Here is a 19,013-nt window from a genome sequence, read left to right on the forward strand (position 1 = left end):
TACTCTTTTTTCTCTCTCCCTCATTTTTCTGATCTCCTGTCTTATTATCTGTCTGTTTGTTTGTTCTGTTGATTGTGTGGATTAGGATGTACAAGTGTGTTGTTGCATGGATGATACTTGGGAGGAAAGTGTTTGTACTGTTTCACATAGTTTCTTAACTGTTTGTAGGAGTTGACTAAAGGCAGTGGTCTTGGCCACCAGCACCATTACTGCGACTGGATGAACGACAGTCAGTACAAATATAAGCGATAGAATCACCGCCATACTGTTTAATACTGTCTACAAGAGGCTCAGGAATACTGAGACACATGGAGGTAGAACAAAACCAATTGTTACAATTCCTATCACAGCCAATACAAGAATCATCAAGTGTACTCTGACAGGTAGAACAGCACATAACATCACCTGGGGTACCGCCAGGGAGCGCAGTGGTTTGGGGCTTAGTTGACGAAGTAGAACCGCTATCACATAATTGGTTATTAACACCAACCGCGTCACCAGAAGCACCAACCCGACCTACAGCACCAGTAGGTGGGTTTACAACAGTGGAAGGCGGTGGCTGAGAACCACCACCACGACCTCTGCCACGTCCATGAGCCATGAGGAAGCTAAGGGGCGCACCAGGGAAGATGGAGCACAACAAGACATGTCCGCCTCCACCGACTGTTATTTTAATTATTGTAATTTCTATTTCAGGTAACTGAATGAGACATGAACTTCTTATCGTTGCTCTGCCGAGGAGCACCAGCCATCAGTAGGATTATTCCTTCAGTGGAGCAAGCTGGCCATGCTATTAAACCTCTCTCATCTTTAGTAGCACAGCATACCTTTCAGCCAGCTGGCCATGTCTTCAGATCACTCTCATTTCTGACAGGAAAAAATACCTTGTTGCAGGTATGTGTGTATGTATGTATGTATGTATGTATAATTCACTATCAGTGTCTGTTAGTCATCCAGTCAGTTTTTCTACAGAATGTGCATAGAGATCATAGTAAATAATCTGTAGGTATGATTGTGTTATGAGTTGTACTTGTAGTTTGATAAAGAAGGAGAGAGAGAGAGAGAGAGAGAGAGAGAGAGAGAGAGAGAGAGAGAGAGAGAGAGAGAGAGAGAGAGAGAGAGAGAGAGAGCACCTGAAAGTGGCTTGCCTGCTAAAATTCTAGAAATAATATTGTCTCCTTTTTCTATAAGTTAGTATGGGCTGTGATTAGGCAGGCAGGGTGTGTTTGTATGTAAGCATGTAGGTATTTATGCATGTACCTATGTAAGTATATTTAGAGAATGGTCAGGTGGGGAGGGGAGATCCTAGTGTGGCTGTGGCCTGATATCAGAGTTGCCGGAATGTCATTATTTCCACCATGCCACGACATACAGGCCGCACCTTATATATGTATATATATATATATATATATATATATATATATATATATATATATATATATATATATATATATATATATATATATATATATATATATATATATATATATATATATATATATATATATATATATATATATATATATATATATATATATATATATATATATATATATATATATATATATATATATATATATATATATATATATATATATATATATATATATATATATATATATATATATATATATATATATATATATATATATATATATATATATATATATATATATATATATATATATATATATATATATATATATATATATATATATATATATATATATATATATATATATATATATATATATATATATATATATATATATATATATATATATATATATATATATATATATATATATATATATATATATATATATATATATATATATATATATATATATATATATATATATATATATATATATATATATATATATATATATATATATATATATATATATATATATATATATATATATATATATATGAGAGATGAAGATGGGTACCCAGGGAGGTGTAGGCCCACCAACCATATTGCCATTCACACAACCAAAACCTGCTGCCATATCATCATATGATTTTATTTTTTCTCTTCTATTTCCACCTCTTTACTTATATTTTTCACTTGTTACACTGAAACATTTCAATATAACACTATTTACCAATCAGATTTCTAATGTGGTTGTGAATAATTCCTTCATTCCCTCTCATAGCAACATTCTAAAGAAAATTTGTCATGTTTCTGCTTCTTCTATTACAATATCACTTCAATTAGGTTACTATTCAAAACATATTGTAGCTTATTCATGATATGATTGATTTTTTGTGAATAATACATGTTTTCTGTTTAACAACACACTTGCCACAAGAGTAGCTTACGGTTTTCCTCAAGATTTGACAACCACGCATTCCATTCCTTTGGGACACGATTCAGACCGAAACACAGGAGCCATTTTAGAATAGATGAACTATAGTGAGTTACTAGTCAGATGTGAGGGAAACAAGATGTGCCATGTTGAGTTAAGGAAGGACAGGGAAGGGTGGAAGTGGCGTGTGATATCCGGTTAGTGTGGTCAATTAATGTAACTATTATATTTCCTTGTTATATGTAGTGGTAAGCCTGTGATTTTTCATATACTAGGTGTCTTCCTCAGAGCAAGATGGAGATAATTTTGTATTAGCAGTAATATAAGAAGTTGTAACTCACCAATGAGAAGCTGGGTATTGTTGGCAAAAGGGCTGTGATTTTCCACCATTTTGTGTTGCGGGCTGAGTGAATGTTTGCCTGTCTTTGTGTGCTTGTGTTGTTAAATGCTACTAGCTCCACTGAGTTGTATAGACTTTGGGGTCAGAGGATAATATCTATTCTCAGGTGTGTAGTGGTTTGTACTTCTCTCCACAAAGGTGGTTTGTCCATTATTTCTTATAAGAGTGATAGTTAATTGAATATTACAGTCCTCATAATTGTGCATCTTGTATTGGTGCTATTTTCTCCTAGAATATGGCTGGCAGTTCTTTTGAGCAAGTTGTTTTTTTTTTTTTTTATTTCCTTCCCTGTTGGTGGGTTAGACAGGGTGACAACCTCATTTTGGTGTACATTTGTTTATGCCCTCCACTGAGTTCCAGAGGAGATAGCTGTGAAGGAGGGCAGATCTTTGGTTACCACCTATTGGTTAATTGCTGCAGGAGGCTAGAGTGCCCCTGTAAGCTTGTATTTTGATCTCTACACCAGGCTATTGAGCTGATAGTCTGGAGATAGCTGGTTCAGTTGTGCAGCTATTTAAGAGGGAAGTCTGTGGTCATAACTTGTATCACTCGCATGCCACACACCAGGACAGTGAGGTCACAACTCTCAGCTTACATCTTATACTGCTACATGAAGAGGGACTACACATTAAGAGGCTTGCTCATTTGCATTGCTGTATCCAAGACTCAAACTTGGGCCTTCTCAGTTGTGAACTGAACATACAGTATTGATCCTCACACTATGTAGTGTGTATTTGTGTATTTGCATTTTATAACAGAGTTTAATCCCTTGAATATTTTCTGTTTTTTAATAATGCAGTAGCAGAGCTATTTTCTTTATTTACTGTGCAGTAACAATAATTATTCCTCTACTTTGGAAGTGTTAAGCTATTTTGGTTTCTGTGAATGTCGATTTGTCAGGGAAGATCTTGCTTGTCGGGTATCTTTGTACCACTTTTGAAATTGTTACAGTAATAATTGTTGCAGACAGATTTGGTAAGTGTATAGGAGTTGATATACTACTACTTTTATTATGGTGGTGGGGTTTGAGGAGTTGAACATCAGAATGGATGTTTTCTTTTCTTTTGGCTTGACTTACATTATAGTGTTTTTGTCAGTGAGGATGTTTCTTTCTTGAAGAGATATTCTTTGTTCTTTGAGCAAGCCCTGTTTAATTCATATCGAAACTGCTCCTAGTCTTGCTGGGAGACAAAAGACAAAGCTGTACTCAGTTTCAGCATGCTTGCTACATAGTCACTGTGCTCATAAATTCCACAGGTTTGGTTCTCACAACACAATGCTTATTAGCAATTGACTTGCTTGGATCTCAGTGATGTGGTAATTTATTATGTGTTAATGTCACTTTACTCTGAATTATTGGCTTCTGATTATGTGCTAGTGCCTTTTTTTCTCTCTGTCTCTCTCTCTCTCTCTCTCTCTCTCTCTCTCTCTCTCTCTCTCTCTCTCTCTCTCTCTCTCTCTCTCTCTCTCTCTCTCTCTCTCTCTCTCCTAGTACAGTTGGTCACACTCTTGTGAGGTCCTCTTGGCATTGTCAATGCTGGCTGAGATAGTCAAAACAGTAGTAGTGAGCTTTACTTGACCCATTCATTGCTACCACCTTCCCCTTATTGTTTTAAACAAAAATACTTGCTTAACAATATTATTTTGGGAATGCCTGAGTGAATATGTCAAATTTTTAGTTTTTATGAAATGATCTGCCAAAGTTTGCAACCACACTTATACCATCTCCATGTTAAGGATCAAAATCATCTAAGAAGTTACATGATAATAAGTGACAGTAAGCTGTGGATGAATAATTTCCTGAAAAGTTGAGATTCATCCTTTCCAGAAGTTCTTTCTGTACTGAAAAGGAGTGGTTGTTATCCAGGCAAAAGTATATTACAGTGTAGGAAATGAAGTATTATTATTATCATTATTATTTTTTTATTTATTTATTTTTTCAAAATTACTGTACTGTCCTGCAAAGCTTGAGAAGCTAGAAGATGGCTTATTGTATCAAAGGAACATTTTCTCATGCCAGGCAGCAGCTTTCTCTTTAATTCTGCCTTACATTGACTGGTATGTGTATGACATTTTGGAATGATCACTACATTTAAGTCATCTTAATTAAGCTACTAATGTTATATGAATGACTTAGATATTTGTTTTTCTTGCCAGCCAACAACACCATCTCTGGTACAAGTCTGTGGCATAAAGCAGAAGAATGCTCTAAGAAGACGTTGCAAAGACTGTATGTTTGTATCGGTTCGTGGTCGGTTACATGTGCTGTGTAAGACTAAGCCCCGTCACAACCAGAGGGCCATACAGAAAAAAGAAAAGAATACTTGGATATTAAGTCATGCCACACAGTCATTAAAACGACCATGGTAGTACTTAATGCCATTGGTATTAAGTATTGTAAATAATTTCAGGGGGAAGAAATTCCCTGTTGTTGTGAAAACAAGGTTAGATCAAGTTCAGTGTTAATTTAAAATTTAGTAAGAACTTTGTTATACAACTTATGCTAAGGGGTTATTTTATTATTGTTATTTTTTTTTTTCAAAGATATTCTAAGATGGCATCTCACATATCTCCATATCCTGCTATTTATGCCATTATTAGCCCAAGTCCAAGTACAGTCAATAAATGTTAATTTATTCACTGAATTATCAAAGATTTGGCAGTGCTGACAACAGTAGGTGTGGAAATTCTCATTGGTATTTATACTCTGCCAGATGACAGATGGCAAGGTGTGAACACATTACTGACTTTCCATGTCACAGTATAGCCCAAATGGCTGAACCCAATAGTTACAATCACGTCAGATCCAAGTGATGGGGTTCAAGATGTAACAAGATCTAGGAAACCAATGTTTTGTATAAACATATCCAACTGTTGGAAAAAATTAGTTGGAGGTTGTTTGGATGGAAGTTAAGGCTATAACAAGGAAAACTATCACTTAGGATAGGTTGCAAGCTGTACAACATATAAATTATATTGATTAAAATGAGCAGACTTCAATAACTACCTATATGTCTATCCATCAGCCTTCTGTTTTTTTTTTTTTTTTTCCTTTTAACATTAAAGTAGAATGAAAAGTGGAAGTGACCCATGTTTCTATTTTATCTATTCAAACTGTCAACAATGTGGTAACTGATCCTGTACTTGCTGCAAATGTAGTAAACTCAGGATGTTTTTGCAGAATGGAATGTCTGTTCTTTATATATCACAGTCCCTGGAGACAGGTTCCAGGTCTTCTCAAATACTTTGACACTTCATCAGGGGTGGGAGTCTTCCTGCTGAAGATTGATAGTTTTGGGTCACTCCCAGATTTTATTTATCTGACTATTCACAAAATTTTCATCTGGCTGTTCACAAGGTTTATAGGTGAACTACCAAACCATTTATACACTGTAGCAGGTAAGTAAGTGGAATGACCAGCTGTTACTAATTACTGTATTTATATTGGGGAAAAAAATTACATTATTTGAAATAATAACATCCTAATAATACAAGTTTACCAACTTTCACCACCATTAATCTAAAATTATGTTTCAGCTTTTCATTTTCTTTCAAGCACCACATATCACCTCAGTTTTACAGCATTCGATATATTTTTTAATGAGACAAATAAATAAATTCAAGAACAATATCTTAATTGTAAACTCTTGTTAACATTCATAACACCTGAACTTGTATTGGACAAGATTTGCATTACTGCATTATTACATGACTGCATGTAAGCTAAGCCATGATGATCATGGGAGAAATATTGCTCAAAGACAGCTATGTATGCACTACAAACAGTGGTTTCCTTTTATAGTTGATATCAACCAGTAGCCTCCAAGTGATGCATAAAAGGAAGTAAATATTTTTCAAATGTCATTTTATATATCAAGGTAAAGAGATGCTCTGATTAGTGAAGTAAATATTAAATCATCCTTAGATTCACCAGAGAAAGACATCCATCACTTGCAGTGTGTAAAGACCACTGCCTCGAGGGTATTGGTTAATGCATAAATATTAATGGCTAACAGTTATTAACTAAAGCCCTCTTAAAAATTGTACGTGATAACTGTCAAGTAACTAAACAAATTCTTTATATAATAATTAGCAATAAAAAGTGTGTGTGTGTGTGTGTGTGTGTACCGTATATATATATATATATATATATATATATATATATATATATATATATATATATATATATATATATATATATATATATATATATATATATGTTTGTTTTGCATATAATTTACAGTTCCCACATATTATAATTTTTGAACTAGTGAAAAAAAAAAAAAAAAAAAAAAATCAGTATATGGAAACTTCAATTCATATTACATTGCATTTGTGCAGCTCAAATTGTGGAATGCATAGGTTGGAAGTATTACTTATGTGCATGACACTCATCCTTAATTAACACTTTGCCATACATGAATCAGTCTGATCTACATTTGCACACATGTGCCACTTCTGCCTGCCAGTTTTTGTCATATTTCAAGGAAGTATTTACCAGTATTTTTGAGGCCATGTTTGAACTTGTTATAATGTATACTGGATGCACCTTGGAAGAGATGAATTATTAAGAAATGGAAGCTGAATAAAGCCAATCTGCCCAGTCAGCACAGCTATTTGAGTTGGCTAAGGTACCAATTCAATTAGCAGCTGAGGAATAAGAAAATTATGTTGGGAATGGGAACATGGAACACTTATTAACACCATGAAAGATCCTTTTTGTAACGATGAAATTAGTAGTGGTTTTTAATAAGGACAAGCTAGGTATGAAGTGGTAAGGAAGGAATAGTAAGTGAGATTCTTGTTAAAGTGGGTAAATTAAAGAATTCTGTTTTAACAACATGATGTCCTGTTAAAATCAAAATTATATATTAGACCTTATAGTAGATGGACAGTGGATTCTCTCTATTAATAGTAATTCTTCTTGTGTTGATATCTAGCAAAATGATATTGAGAAATACAGAGTAGTGTAAGAGTGGCTGATATAAAGTTTGAATGAACACTTATGAAAATGAAAGATTGGGTGACAATATAATCCACCACATAGACAAAATGTTTCACTACCATACACAAGTTAGATATCATATAAAAATGAACTATATTGTGCTTTTATAAAATTGCTATGCAGTATAGTTAGTCTTAGAAACAATGTTCTGTTGTTAGGAACAGAATAACTACTGTACACCCAAGCATTACGCCAACCTTTACTATGCTTCCAACCAAATTATTAAACTTTGTGCAACACTTGACAATACAATACTGGGTCTTGAGAGGGATGGGGCAATACAAATTTAACAGTATCCTATATCACAGAATTTGTCGGCATAAAGGTATATGGATTGTATACCAATCCTAAAACTGATTGAGGATTTAAACCTTTATATTCTTACCAATACTGCTATATATGTACTGGGATTCTTCCCAACAAGTAATCAACAATATACAGGTATATTATCTATGACATCACATACTACAGTATCACTATTAGTTAAAGTTTCTTAATGAACAAACGTTTTAACAAAATGAATACAGTATATACTTAATATATTATGTTCAGTACAAAGCAACAAGTAATCCCTGAACTAGGACATGAGACATGGCAGCAAATACTGATGTAGGACATTTTCAAAGTGATTAACAAAACATGCTTCAGTTATAACACAGTCAGAATTGTCAACAATAATATACAGTTAAATATAAATAAATATGTATTCTCTTAATCTCTTAGTATTGATAGTTATTAAAAGAACCAGATATTTAGATGACTGAGGATCAATAGCTCAATAAGAGTCGCAATAATAAAATTTAATTTACACTTTATGAGATCAAATGTAATCCTAGTCCATGAGAGAGGCATGCTGTTTCATAATTTATTTGTGACAACTCTAATGTTTGGCTTCATAGCCACTTAAATCTGTTCTTCCATAGGATTTATACCATGTCAAATGCAGATACATGCTTAAGAGAAGCAGAACAGTGGAGAATGTAATAGAGTTGCAAGGCATTCACTATCACAGTCAGACTTAGGAAAAGGATGACAAATCTTGAGATAAAACAATTATATCTTAAATTTAAGATTTAGTTTTTGTCTTTGAATATGAAAATAACTTGAAACATTTTACCATTATATCAACTTTCCAGCATGATATAAAAGACTGAAATACTCAACAAGTAACAGCATGTCATGTTATTGTTTAGTTAATGATCTATGGAGGATCATCAGCTGTAATGAGAGGACAGTCAAGGCTAATTAAAATCTGATCATCTTTACTGAGTAATAACATGTTTGAACTCACATTTGCCCTGAGTGGTCATATCAGATGCAGTCCTTGACTACAGTGCATCTCATGGCAACTTATTCTTGTTTCAGATAAATTTCCTGATGTTTTGTGATACTGTGAAGCAGTGCATGACACTTCGCCCTTTATGGGATCCTCAACATTGCATACCAATGTCTTGCTCAGTTTTGAAGCATCACTAAAGCACAAAGAGATTCACTTGAAGATTTAATGCATTAACACAAGAGGCACAACCACCGGGGATTGAATCTGAGAAGGCCAAATGTGATAACTTGAGTTCCATCACATTACCAATTTGGTTGCCCTTGACTTTGCCATAACAGTACTGCATAAAATGAAGATCTTTGATTTCTAAACTTAAGAGTTGTATTCATCAAATACTCATTAAATTATAAATGTATATAAAGCAGAATGGTGAAAACTTTGGTATTAGAAGACGGATGGTAATGATCCGAGACAATGACTACCATTCAAATATATATATATATATATATATATATATATATATATATATATATATATATATATATATATATATATATATATATAGTGGCATTTGTCCAGATGTGTCACAAATGATTTGACCTGTGACATGAGTGGTATTAGGTTTGCTTGTAGTGGTAATGGAAATTCAGATGTTTGCACCATGCCAAACACTCAACTGGCATTTTATGTTTGATTGGGATAAACTATAAAATAAACTTTTCACTACTTAATTGATCTATAGAACATTGCAATTAAATTTAAGTTAGTTACCCACATACCCACAGTTTTGGATTCTTCTCACAACAAGTGACCATGACAAACACTGCTTCCTGCACTCAGCATTTTGTTGTTAAGACTAAATTAACGAGGTGGGTGCTAAAAAGTTCGAATGGCAAATCAATAGCCTTGAATGTCATTTAACTAGTGTTGTCATGTTCATGTGGTGTAAAAAGCAAATTTTTTTTTTGTCATATCTGTGATTCAAACAATAGTATTAAATCTTGAACTGATTACTTAATGCTATTAAAGAGGTTACTCAACTCTTATATAAATTTTGGCTATAAAAATTTTGTTGCAACCTTTTCTAGTGGTATAAAGGTCAGATTGCTTAGTAGTGAAGTTAACCTTTCCTAAATTGATGAGCAGCTGCCTAGTTCTTGTTAATTTAAACAATTAATTGACATGATGGCTTATTTATCGTCACCTGAAGAACCAAAAGTTTGTAAGATTTAATGTTTGGCAGATAGTCATTAAATTAAGCTTTAACAGTTGTTGAAAAGAACATTCTAACAAACATAATGAGTTTGTGTGTATTTTACATATAATATAATATACTTCAATGCAATGATTTTCAAAATAATTGAACATGCACTCTCAGGACTCAAGTGACATAAGTAGTATAAAGTACACTGAACCTTCAATATTTCATTATACTTTTTGACCTTACTGAAATGTGAGTTTTCTTAAATTATAGTTAATTGGTTAAGCAATTTACCCGTTTCAGTACAGTATTTGAACGCAGCATTGTTGTACAATGATATTGCATAGAATATATTCAAACCCCATCTTCTCTGCTTAATTACAATATGCAGTACAAGAACATTGCATAGAAAGCCTGTCTATTCGTTATGGTGGAAATTCAATTGAAAATCAAATGTAATGCCGAATACTATCTTATATAACAGTTCTGTCAACTTTGTGCCTACATAATTGAAATTTTATGCAGTCTCACATGCCATATAGCCACTGCACCATTGTTGAGAATGAATGGCTTGTAATCTTCTGGCAACTGAGGACTGGTCATAGGTATAGTGAAATAAGATTGCATAATTGCACACAATTTGCTGTTTGTTGCTATGTAGACCTAAGACTAAAGTATGGCTTATATTTTGTATGATTTCATGCTTTAAAGGAATAATAGATGCAAATAGGAAAATTTGTAGGTTAATGAATTGTTTAGATATGGAATAGAGTTAAGCCTCTTTCACACTGATGTAATTAAGTATAAAATTTGCTAATGACTAAGGAGTCATGACCTGGTTGGCACGATAGCCACCAACATGTACCAATAGAGTCGGATGTGGTCATTGGAACTGTTATGCCAGAAAGAAATTGAAAACTGATTCTCACTGATACAGATCCACAACATCCACATCTTTTAATGTGGATATGAAGATCCTGTCATCTTAAAATGTGGTTGTGGAGACAGAGAGAGGTTTTTATTGTTTACAAGTAGTTGTGGATAGTAATGAAGATATTTGTATTACTATGGAGTCTCTGCAGTGGCAGATATCTGGTAAGTCACTAATGTGTATACTCACAGGTGTTGGTGACTGAATTTCAAGATGCTACACAGAAAGGATTGGGTTACATCACTTTCATTCACTAGTTTAGTTGAAATAAAAGTTGAGCTTCTTTTTTCATGCACGAGACTTCAGAAAATTAATAATCGTGGAAATAATATTAGGCCCATCATTTTGATTAAAAAAGTTTACCCAAGATTTTTCTAACATTAACATCAAAGAGACTTTCACTTAAAGGGAATTAGAGGAAAAGAAAAAAAAGGGTGACTGCCACATAAAAATATTTGGCATTACACATGAATTATTAAGGGTTCAGTGTTTAATTTGTGTTTGACTATGTACATGAAGAATAGTAACTATAGATTTTGATTATTTGTTCTAACACTTGTGTCCAAACACCACAAAATACTGTAATACTTGCCTGAAATACTGAATTGTAAATCATATCTTATAGAAAGGCATTAGCTACCTGCTTATAGGGACATATTCACAAAGTAAAAAATAAAACAAAGCACCATTGCTGGCAGAGAAATTTTTGTGAAGACATACACAGGCAGTTGACTGTCAGTGGTTGACCATTCACTCCCTGAAGCATGACCACGCACACCGGGTTGTTTCTGGTGTAGATGGGTGAAACAACTTTTTATGTTAAAGGATTTGGTTTATTCTTGGGAGACAAGGGTGTAATTGGTTCATCCTCCTCCTCAATGACAGAAACACTATGCATGGCTCGCTTCACAGACAACTCTTCCAGCACCTGTAATACACACAGATTGTAGCATAACACTTATTTGTGCTCTAGTATTAGATTATGGCTACAAATGTGAAGTGATATACTATATCTAAATGACAGGATGACCATTTGGAAAACTGAAGTATAAATGATGCAGTACGTGTGTTACAAGAGGTGTCAGTAGATCACCAAATGCTTGTACAAGCAAGAAGGGACTTTCTGGATAGGCAGAGCTGAAAGTGATTTTGCCTTGAGAATCTTTACTTGAAATTTCAAAATCCTAGAATCTCCAAAATATTGTGGTTACAATTATCTCAAGTATGTTTCCCAACTGTCCTTTTATGGGAAGTTAGCAACTATTTAATATAACTCCATTGGGTACTGAGATGAGGTGTAAAGAAATTTCATCTACAAGGACCATGTCTATCTTTATTAGCTTGTTATGAAGCAGAGGTTATACTGCAATACAAGTGTTTTCTGAGAAGTGATGCACACCAATGATAGCTAAGTTGGGGCTAGGGAATCACAAAAAAATTTTTGGTTCGTCTAGAAATATTGAATTTGTAAAAAAAAGTGAAATTTTTTGTAAGGAGATCTATGATATAATTCAAATACAATTTTTGATGGCATGGGAGTAGAACATGGTGCACTGTGGGTTATATAGCACTCCACTCAGCAAGGAGCTGAGTTCCTTCTGTATAACAGAACAGTGCCACCTGCCTAATTTCATGTGGGTAGGTCAACATCATCTTTGTCCCCAAATTACATAACTCTTGGATCATCACTAGTGCACAGTAAAATATTAGAACCAAGAGGATTATGCAGTTGAAAAATAATGTACCATTTCTATAGACTATGATGATTCTTGGAGACAATAAAAAATGAATAGTATCTATCAAATAGTATTACCTTTGTTTTAATGTACTGTATACATTTGAATATAATCTAATTTTCTCAATAAGGCACACCAATGAAGACCATATACCTGCACTCACCTCATCAGTGGCCAATACTATTCTTCCTTCTAGTTTTGGTGCTAATTTGCAAGCCAAGTCCTCCAGTTCGTGGAAGCTTTCCTGCCGTGATAAACTCCATCGTGACCTCTTACTGCAACTGAAGCATAGGAATTCTTAGGTTTAAGAAAAACTGCCCATCTGTCTGAAAGTTGTTAAATCTCCCTAAAAGTTGTTATATCTCTCAATTCCGTATGCACAATTGAATGGGTGATGAGATGTATACTTGATACTTGTCCCTGTGGTATATAATCTACCCGAGATCCTTAAACACCATTAAGGAGTAATGTGATGTTTTGCCTGTGGTAAATAGTATTTAATGTAAACAGACACTGTTAGATAAGCATTGAAGTATTCCTCTATTCCTCCAACAATTGTGTGGACTGGCAAGTAGAAGAACTAATGTAACCAATCTCAATTCCTTTTTGATAAATCTCAAAAAGAACATATCCTGGAAATTCTCACCTTGTTTGAATAACAGGCTCTAAAAAAAAAAAAAAAAAAAAAAAAAAAAAAAAAATGAAATAGAGTATGTAAGTAAATAAATAAATAGAAGACATGAGAAAAATACCAATTTAGTACAGGAAAGAGGTGGGTATTTATTTTACTCTTTGAAAGAGCAAACATTTTAGTGGGATCAGCAACCCTGGCCCAGCTTTTTCAATGAATTTTACTGCTACTATATTGATATCTATAACCTTATACAAAGAGAACGTAAGCTCCCATCTGAAGGTTACACCTTCCCATTCTTTGTTACTCACGCTGAAGATATTGAGCCTGAGGAGGCAGTGGAGAGTGCAGAGTCTGTGGACGTAGACCGGCCAAGACGGGCGTGTCCTGAGCCCCGGGCCGAAGGAGGGACATCATCATCGTGACGTATGAGACTGTGTCTGTATGAGGTTGGTAGGGCATGTCTGGTTATTAACAGCAAAGCTCACTCCTTAGTATTCCAGGGTAAAAATAGAAATCATAAACACAACCTTAATTTATTAGTCGATATAATGCTCAAGCTTAAGCTTTCATGCACAATATTGTTACCTGCGTAAATCATGAGATTGGTCTTTCATAAATGGAAAGCAGTAAAATCAGTGATTATTAGTAAGACACAACATATATATGTTAACTTAAAAGATCAAGCTCAAGATATATCAGAGGATAAGTTCAAATTGTAGGTAAATAAAAAGTAAGGATTAATTCACTCCAATAAAAACAAAACCCATTTCAAATAAGACATTACCTTCTTGAAAGAAGAACAAGTGACTGTCTGTGTATTGAATTTCGACGAGACTTGCCCAAATGACTCTGGATGGCAGTGAAGTGGTTCTGCACTGCAGTGGAAAGCATGGGACATTGTTCTTCATCTTGCTGAAAACAAAAATAAGAGTACATATCTTTTTCTTATAATGAATTGAGTTGACAACTTTATACCATACAATTCTTACTTAAATATCACTAACATCTTCAAAGTAGTGTTCCTTCCATGATGCTCAATCCTTAACTAAGATTCCCACAAGACCATCATTAGTGACGTGTCTTGACTTGCTCATGTCAAATAGTTAATCTTTTCATTGTTTAATCCCTCTAACAGCTCTCAAAAGAAGTGAAATGAGGGACACCATAACATGGTTTCAAGACATTTGTCCCCATCCTTTGGCTAATTCTATCAGCTCTGTAAGGAGACTGGCAAAGATATTTTTGTTGCCCTTGGCTAGTTCTCTCTTACTTAAAAAAGGTAGAGGATGTAACAACTAACAAATCAAAAGTGACTCTACCTCTGAAAAACCTGTAATTGAAAGACCTCCAAACTGTGCAGCCTATCCTATCACCATCCAGGTACAGGAGCCTCAATGTTGGTTAGGAGATACAACTTACAATGAAAATAAACAAATACCTAACTAATGAATTACACTTAACCTTAAAAAAATAATAATAAAAAAATAAAGTAAATTAAGAGTGGGAACCAAGTAAAGTGGATATAATTTTTGGTACTACACAGCAAATGGGAAACAATGTTCATATGAATGAACTGACTCAAGTTAATTTCAGTCTGTGATGTCTGAGCACATGCCCCCTTCCCCTTTTTTATGGAACAATTTTCAGATAATTTTTCTTGTTAGCACCAGCACTGGAAAACATGATTAATAACTTTGCAACTATAAATAATTTTCCCTCAATTCAATACTTCCTGAGGCAGGTCTTGTGGCTATCCTTTCAACTGATGAGATTTTTTCTTTTGGTAGAAATTTATGACAAAACTCTAAGTTTGCAAAATTAGAGACTTAGTAATAACAATTTCTTTTTACAAAGAAGAGAATGACGCATAATAAAATAAATCAATAATTAACTGCAATAACAGGTCTTTTGAATAAGAACAGTGACTGAACAATCTTCTAGTTCCTAAACTAAATACAAAGAGGAAACTCCACATTGAGAGGTAAAAACAGTCCCTGGCCAGTATTGGTGCCTTACCAAGATGGGGCAGTCCACGAGCATGTTGTATCCATCACGTCCATCTTTCATGTAAGCCTTAGTCACCAAGCGGTATGTAGAAGTGAGGTCCAAGTACTCATCTCCAATCTTCACCGAGTCCATGACCACCCGTGACCCAGGTTCGCCATTGGCGTCAAATGCAAACTGCACACCAGCCACCTGGGGAAAACGGCCTTCCAGCTTTGGGTACTGAGACACTCCATTTTCCAGGGCTGCTAAAAGCTTCTCTCCTGTTGAATATTTATTAATTAACCATTTTAAGGTCTCGTTAAATTGAGAAAATAAACTTTTTGCTAATAATTTGTGCATCTCAATTTAGTGATGTGAATGTGAGTGAAATACCAGTGGATGAAAGTAACATCAGAACTTGTCTTTCTTTACAATTAAATTGACAGTGGAATATTAAGATGATATAATTTTGTAGCTGGTCTTGAAGAAAACTAGCATTTGTAATAAAGAGAGTACTCACAGTAGAAGTGATATAGTGGGTGGTGTGTTTAGTACATTTAAATAACAGAATGCAAGTAGGTCTTACATGAGTGTTGTTACAAAGGCAGTGAACACATGGGAAAACTAAAGGGTGATATGGAGAGATCACTCATGTACTGTTTTATACTAAACTCATATGGTTCAAAATAATCTACCTTACTCTTATATTCCATTTTAATACTGAACTATTTTTAGAATTAAGACACCATGCCTTGCCTTACTAAAATGCCAAATCTGCAAGTTTAGACAACTCTCCAAGTTTAATGTGTCCCAGACAGATTAGAACATTTCAGATATATGAATGAAAACAATTTCACATCACATTTCATTTGCAAGTTAGATAGGCAATGTTGCTTCTTTAAAGCCACTAAGGAATGGCTTCAATACAAAGTAATCTACCTGTGATTTCTAAGACCAGAAGAGGGTCCAGCATGGGTAAAATGGTCATCAAATCCCTCATCTTGAATTCTCCTTTAGGATGAATTCTGTCAGATCTCAGTGTTCCGGAATTCAGCAGAGCCACATCGCCATTGCAGGATGCCAGCATGATGTCACACACAAAGTTGCCCAGGTTGGTTTCAGAAGTTCTTATAGATGAGAACCTTCCATCCAAATCAACACTGAAGCATCCCAAATCCTCTTCCATCTTCTTACCAACAATTTCTACAAGAATTTGAAACCACTTAAACTCTATGAGATAATTTAAAAGGGCAGGTCACCTTTCTAATGTTTATAAGAAAGAGACTAACATAACACAATATTCAACTATCCATGACCTCATGATATTAAAATCTATGTGTACCAACTTGTATCAATATAAAAGAGATGTAGACTTACCCTCATACTCAAACAAAGCTTCCTTCAGCTCAGCATCAGGTTCAAATAAAGAATCCACAACCACCTTCTTGATATCTACATTAACACCTTTACTCTGCTGTGTGAGAGTAAGTGCAGAAAACTCTCGGAAGTCAGTCCCACTTTTCAAGATAATTTTACCATTCACCTGCAAATAAATGACATGTAAATACAAAATTTCTCTTGGGTAAAATCACATATTTCCTGTGATCTTTTTCCCCTTAGGGCTGCCTCCACGGTTTGGGAAGACTAAGCTGCAAGGGCTCATTACTAATGCCATGTAGTAACTAACACATCTTGTTTGGCAGTGATGGTGTTTCAGAGATGAGAGATGAGTTATATAATTGTTCTTCAGATACTCATATGTAACAGTTTTTCATCTTGGTATCCAATTTTGGAACTAAGTACTCAAGAGAGAGAGAGAGAGAGAAACTATATGACAATTGAATGTGATACAATGACTAGTTTTCTTAATGCAGTCTTGGAATATCTTAGTGACAGGGACCCAGCACAGCCATATACTAATATCTCAAAGAATACTGCAACCGCACTACTATTATAGAATCCTATCTTCTTTTTTGTTCCTACCATGAAACGATGCTTAATGTATAAACTCAGCTCTCCCCTTTAAAATGACAATCTTGGCCAGGTAGAAAGATTGATAACCAAAAGAAAAATGAAAGTTGTAATACAAGGACTTGGGTAAAACTAATATAATCTTTTAAGGAAACAATTTTTACTGTCATTGATCAAGTCACTTCATCCTCAATTATTTTCTTTCTACGTCTTCAATATGTAATGTAAAGGAATATAAAAATGAAAAAAAAGTGTAATGTTTAGAAAATAATGCTCACCTTCAATTCTTCATAGACATGATCATGGCCTCCTAAAATGAGATCAATTTCCTCAACATTTTCAGCAAGTCTGATGTCGTTGGGCGTCCGCATGTGTGTCAGTGCAATCACGTAGTCACAGCCCTGAAATAAAACCATGGAACAGCATTACAACAATTAAGCACACAGCTTAATCTGGATAATGTATTATTAATTTTATATTACTATAATTACCAATGTTATTCTGTATGTGCAATAAAGTGTTATTATAAATCAAGGTTTACATGAACCTGAAATACAGATAATGTTAGGAAAATGTAAGAAGAAAGAGGGACTTCTGGAACAGGGAAGGACAGATGTAACTGGTAGGGTACTGACAACAATTATGGAGGAGGTTGTAGACATCTGCTGAAATGATAATTACTCCCAGTGAGGTCCAATGGCACTGGTTCAGGTGGTGCTGTGAACTTATCATTAAGTCACCTCTGACCTCACTGAACATTTCCCTTTCTGTCTCAATACAAGGGGGCAGTCACAGCCTGCCCTCTAAAGACAACTCTCTTCCTTCACACAACACTACATGCATCTAATTACACATACATTCTTCATGTATAATACAAAAAAGAAAATTAATGACTATATCATCCTTAGAATCCCCTTCTGACTAAATGTCTTGTTTGGGGACTGGCACCTCAGTGGGCCTTTTTTTTTTTTTTTTTTTCAATCAGTTTTTTGTTGCCCTTGGCTGGTTATCCTTTTTACATAAAAAAAAAGAAAAAAAAGTGGGATGCATACTTGACAGCCTTTGCATAAAGTTCTGATGAACTGACCAGATTAGATTTGTGGTGTAACAGTGTCAACCATTCTGGGTTGAAGCTCTGATGTGAGGAACTGTTAGTACAAGTATGCTTGCATGACTGATTCATGTGCAAGGATGGTTAGTCTGTTTTCTTTCCCTGTAAAGGCCGAGAGACTAAAATGGATTCAATGTAGCCCTTGGCAATGTTAGCGGGTTGGTGTGTATTTACCTAGTTGTTACATAATAGAAAGGAACTGTGCTCATACTGTAACCCTGTTACACAAATTTTCCTTCTTAATAATAAATATTTGGTCATTTCACTACTGAAAATGATTCACTTGTGTCTTTCCACAGATCCTTTCACTGGTGACTATCTCCCTTTCTCTGTTTCTTCAATCATCCTACAAATTAGACTGTCCCTGTAGGAGTGCATCAGGACTTTAGAAAGGAAACTGTATTGTACATTTCAAGCTCTTCTCTTATTAGAGTAAATTCTATA

The 19,013-nt window shown here is 34.5% G+C and overlaps 1 protein-coding gene and 1 long non-coding RNA gene across 8 annotated transcripts in view; one reads left to right on the forward strand and one right to left on the reverse strand.

Moving 5' to 3' along the window:
- The first annotated feature begins 760 nt into the window (after positions 1-760).
- LOC123513885 lies at positions 761-17,988 on the forward strand. Its single transcript, XR_006677470.1, has 3 exons — positions 761-894; positions 16,505-16,598; positions 17,802-17,988. It is a non-coding gene; the product is annotated as an uncharacterized LOC123513885 (long non-coding RNA).
- The window catches only part of LOC123513884 (5'-nucleotidase-like), a 55,749-nt gene continuing 44,183 nt past the window's right edge, over positions 7,448-19,013 (reverse strand). For 4 of the 7 annotated variants that reach the window (XM_045271339.1, XM_045271336.1, XM_045271340.1 and 1 more), the window contains exons 6-13: positions 17,737-17,859; positions 16,865-17,030; positions 16,427-16,690; positions 15,518-15,768; positions 14,286-14,413; positions 13,810-13,938; positions 13,031-13,148; positions 11,648-11,919 (exon numbers count right to left, since the gene is read on the reverse strand). In XM_045271339.1, the coding sequence (XP_045127274.1) occupies positions 11,776-11,919; positions 13,031-13,148; positions 13,810-13,938; positions 14,286-14,413; positions 15,518-15,768; positions 16,427-16,690; positions 16,865-17,030; positions 17,737-17,859 (1,323 nt within the window). In that variant the 3' untranslated portion in view covers positions 11,648-11,775. Of the gene's footprint in view, positions 12,060-13,030; positions 13,149-13,809; positions 13,939-14,285; positions 14,414-15,517; positions 15,769-16,426; positions 16,691-16,864; positions 17,031-17,736; positions 17,860-19,013 lie in introns of all 7 variants that reach the window. The other 3 variants (XM_045271338.1, XM_045271341.1, XM_045271342.1) reach the window with 3 other exon arrangements.

This window comes from Portunus trituberculatus, chromosome 37, assembly GCF_017591435.1.
Source record: "Portunus trituberculatus isolate SZX2019 chromosome 37, ASM1759143v1, whole genome shotgun sequence".
NCBI lineage: Eukaryota > Metazoa > Arthropoda > Malacostraca > Decapoda > Portunidae > Portunus > Portunus trituberculatus.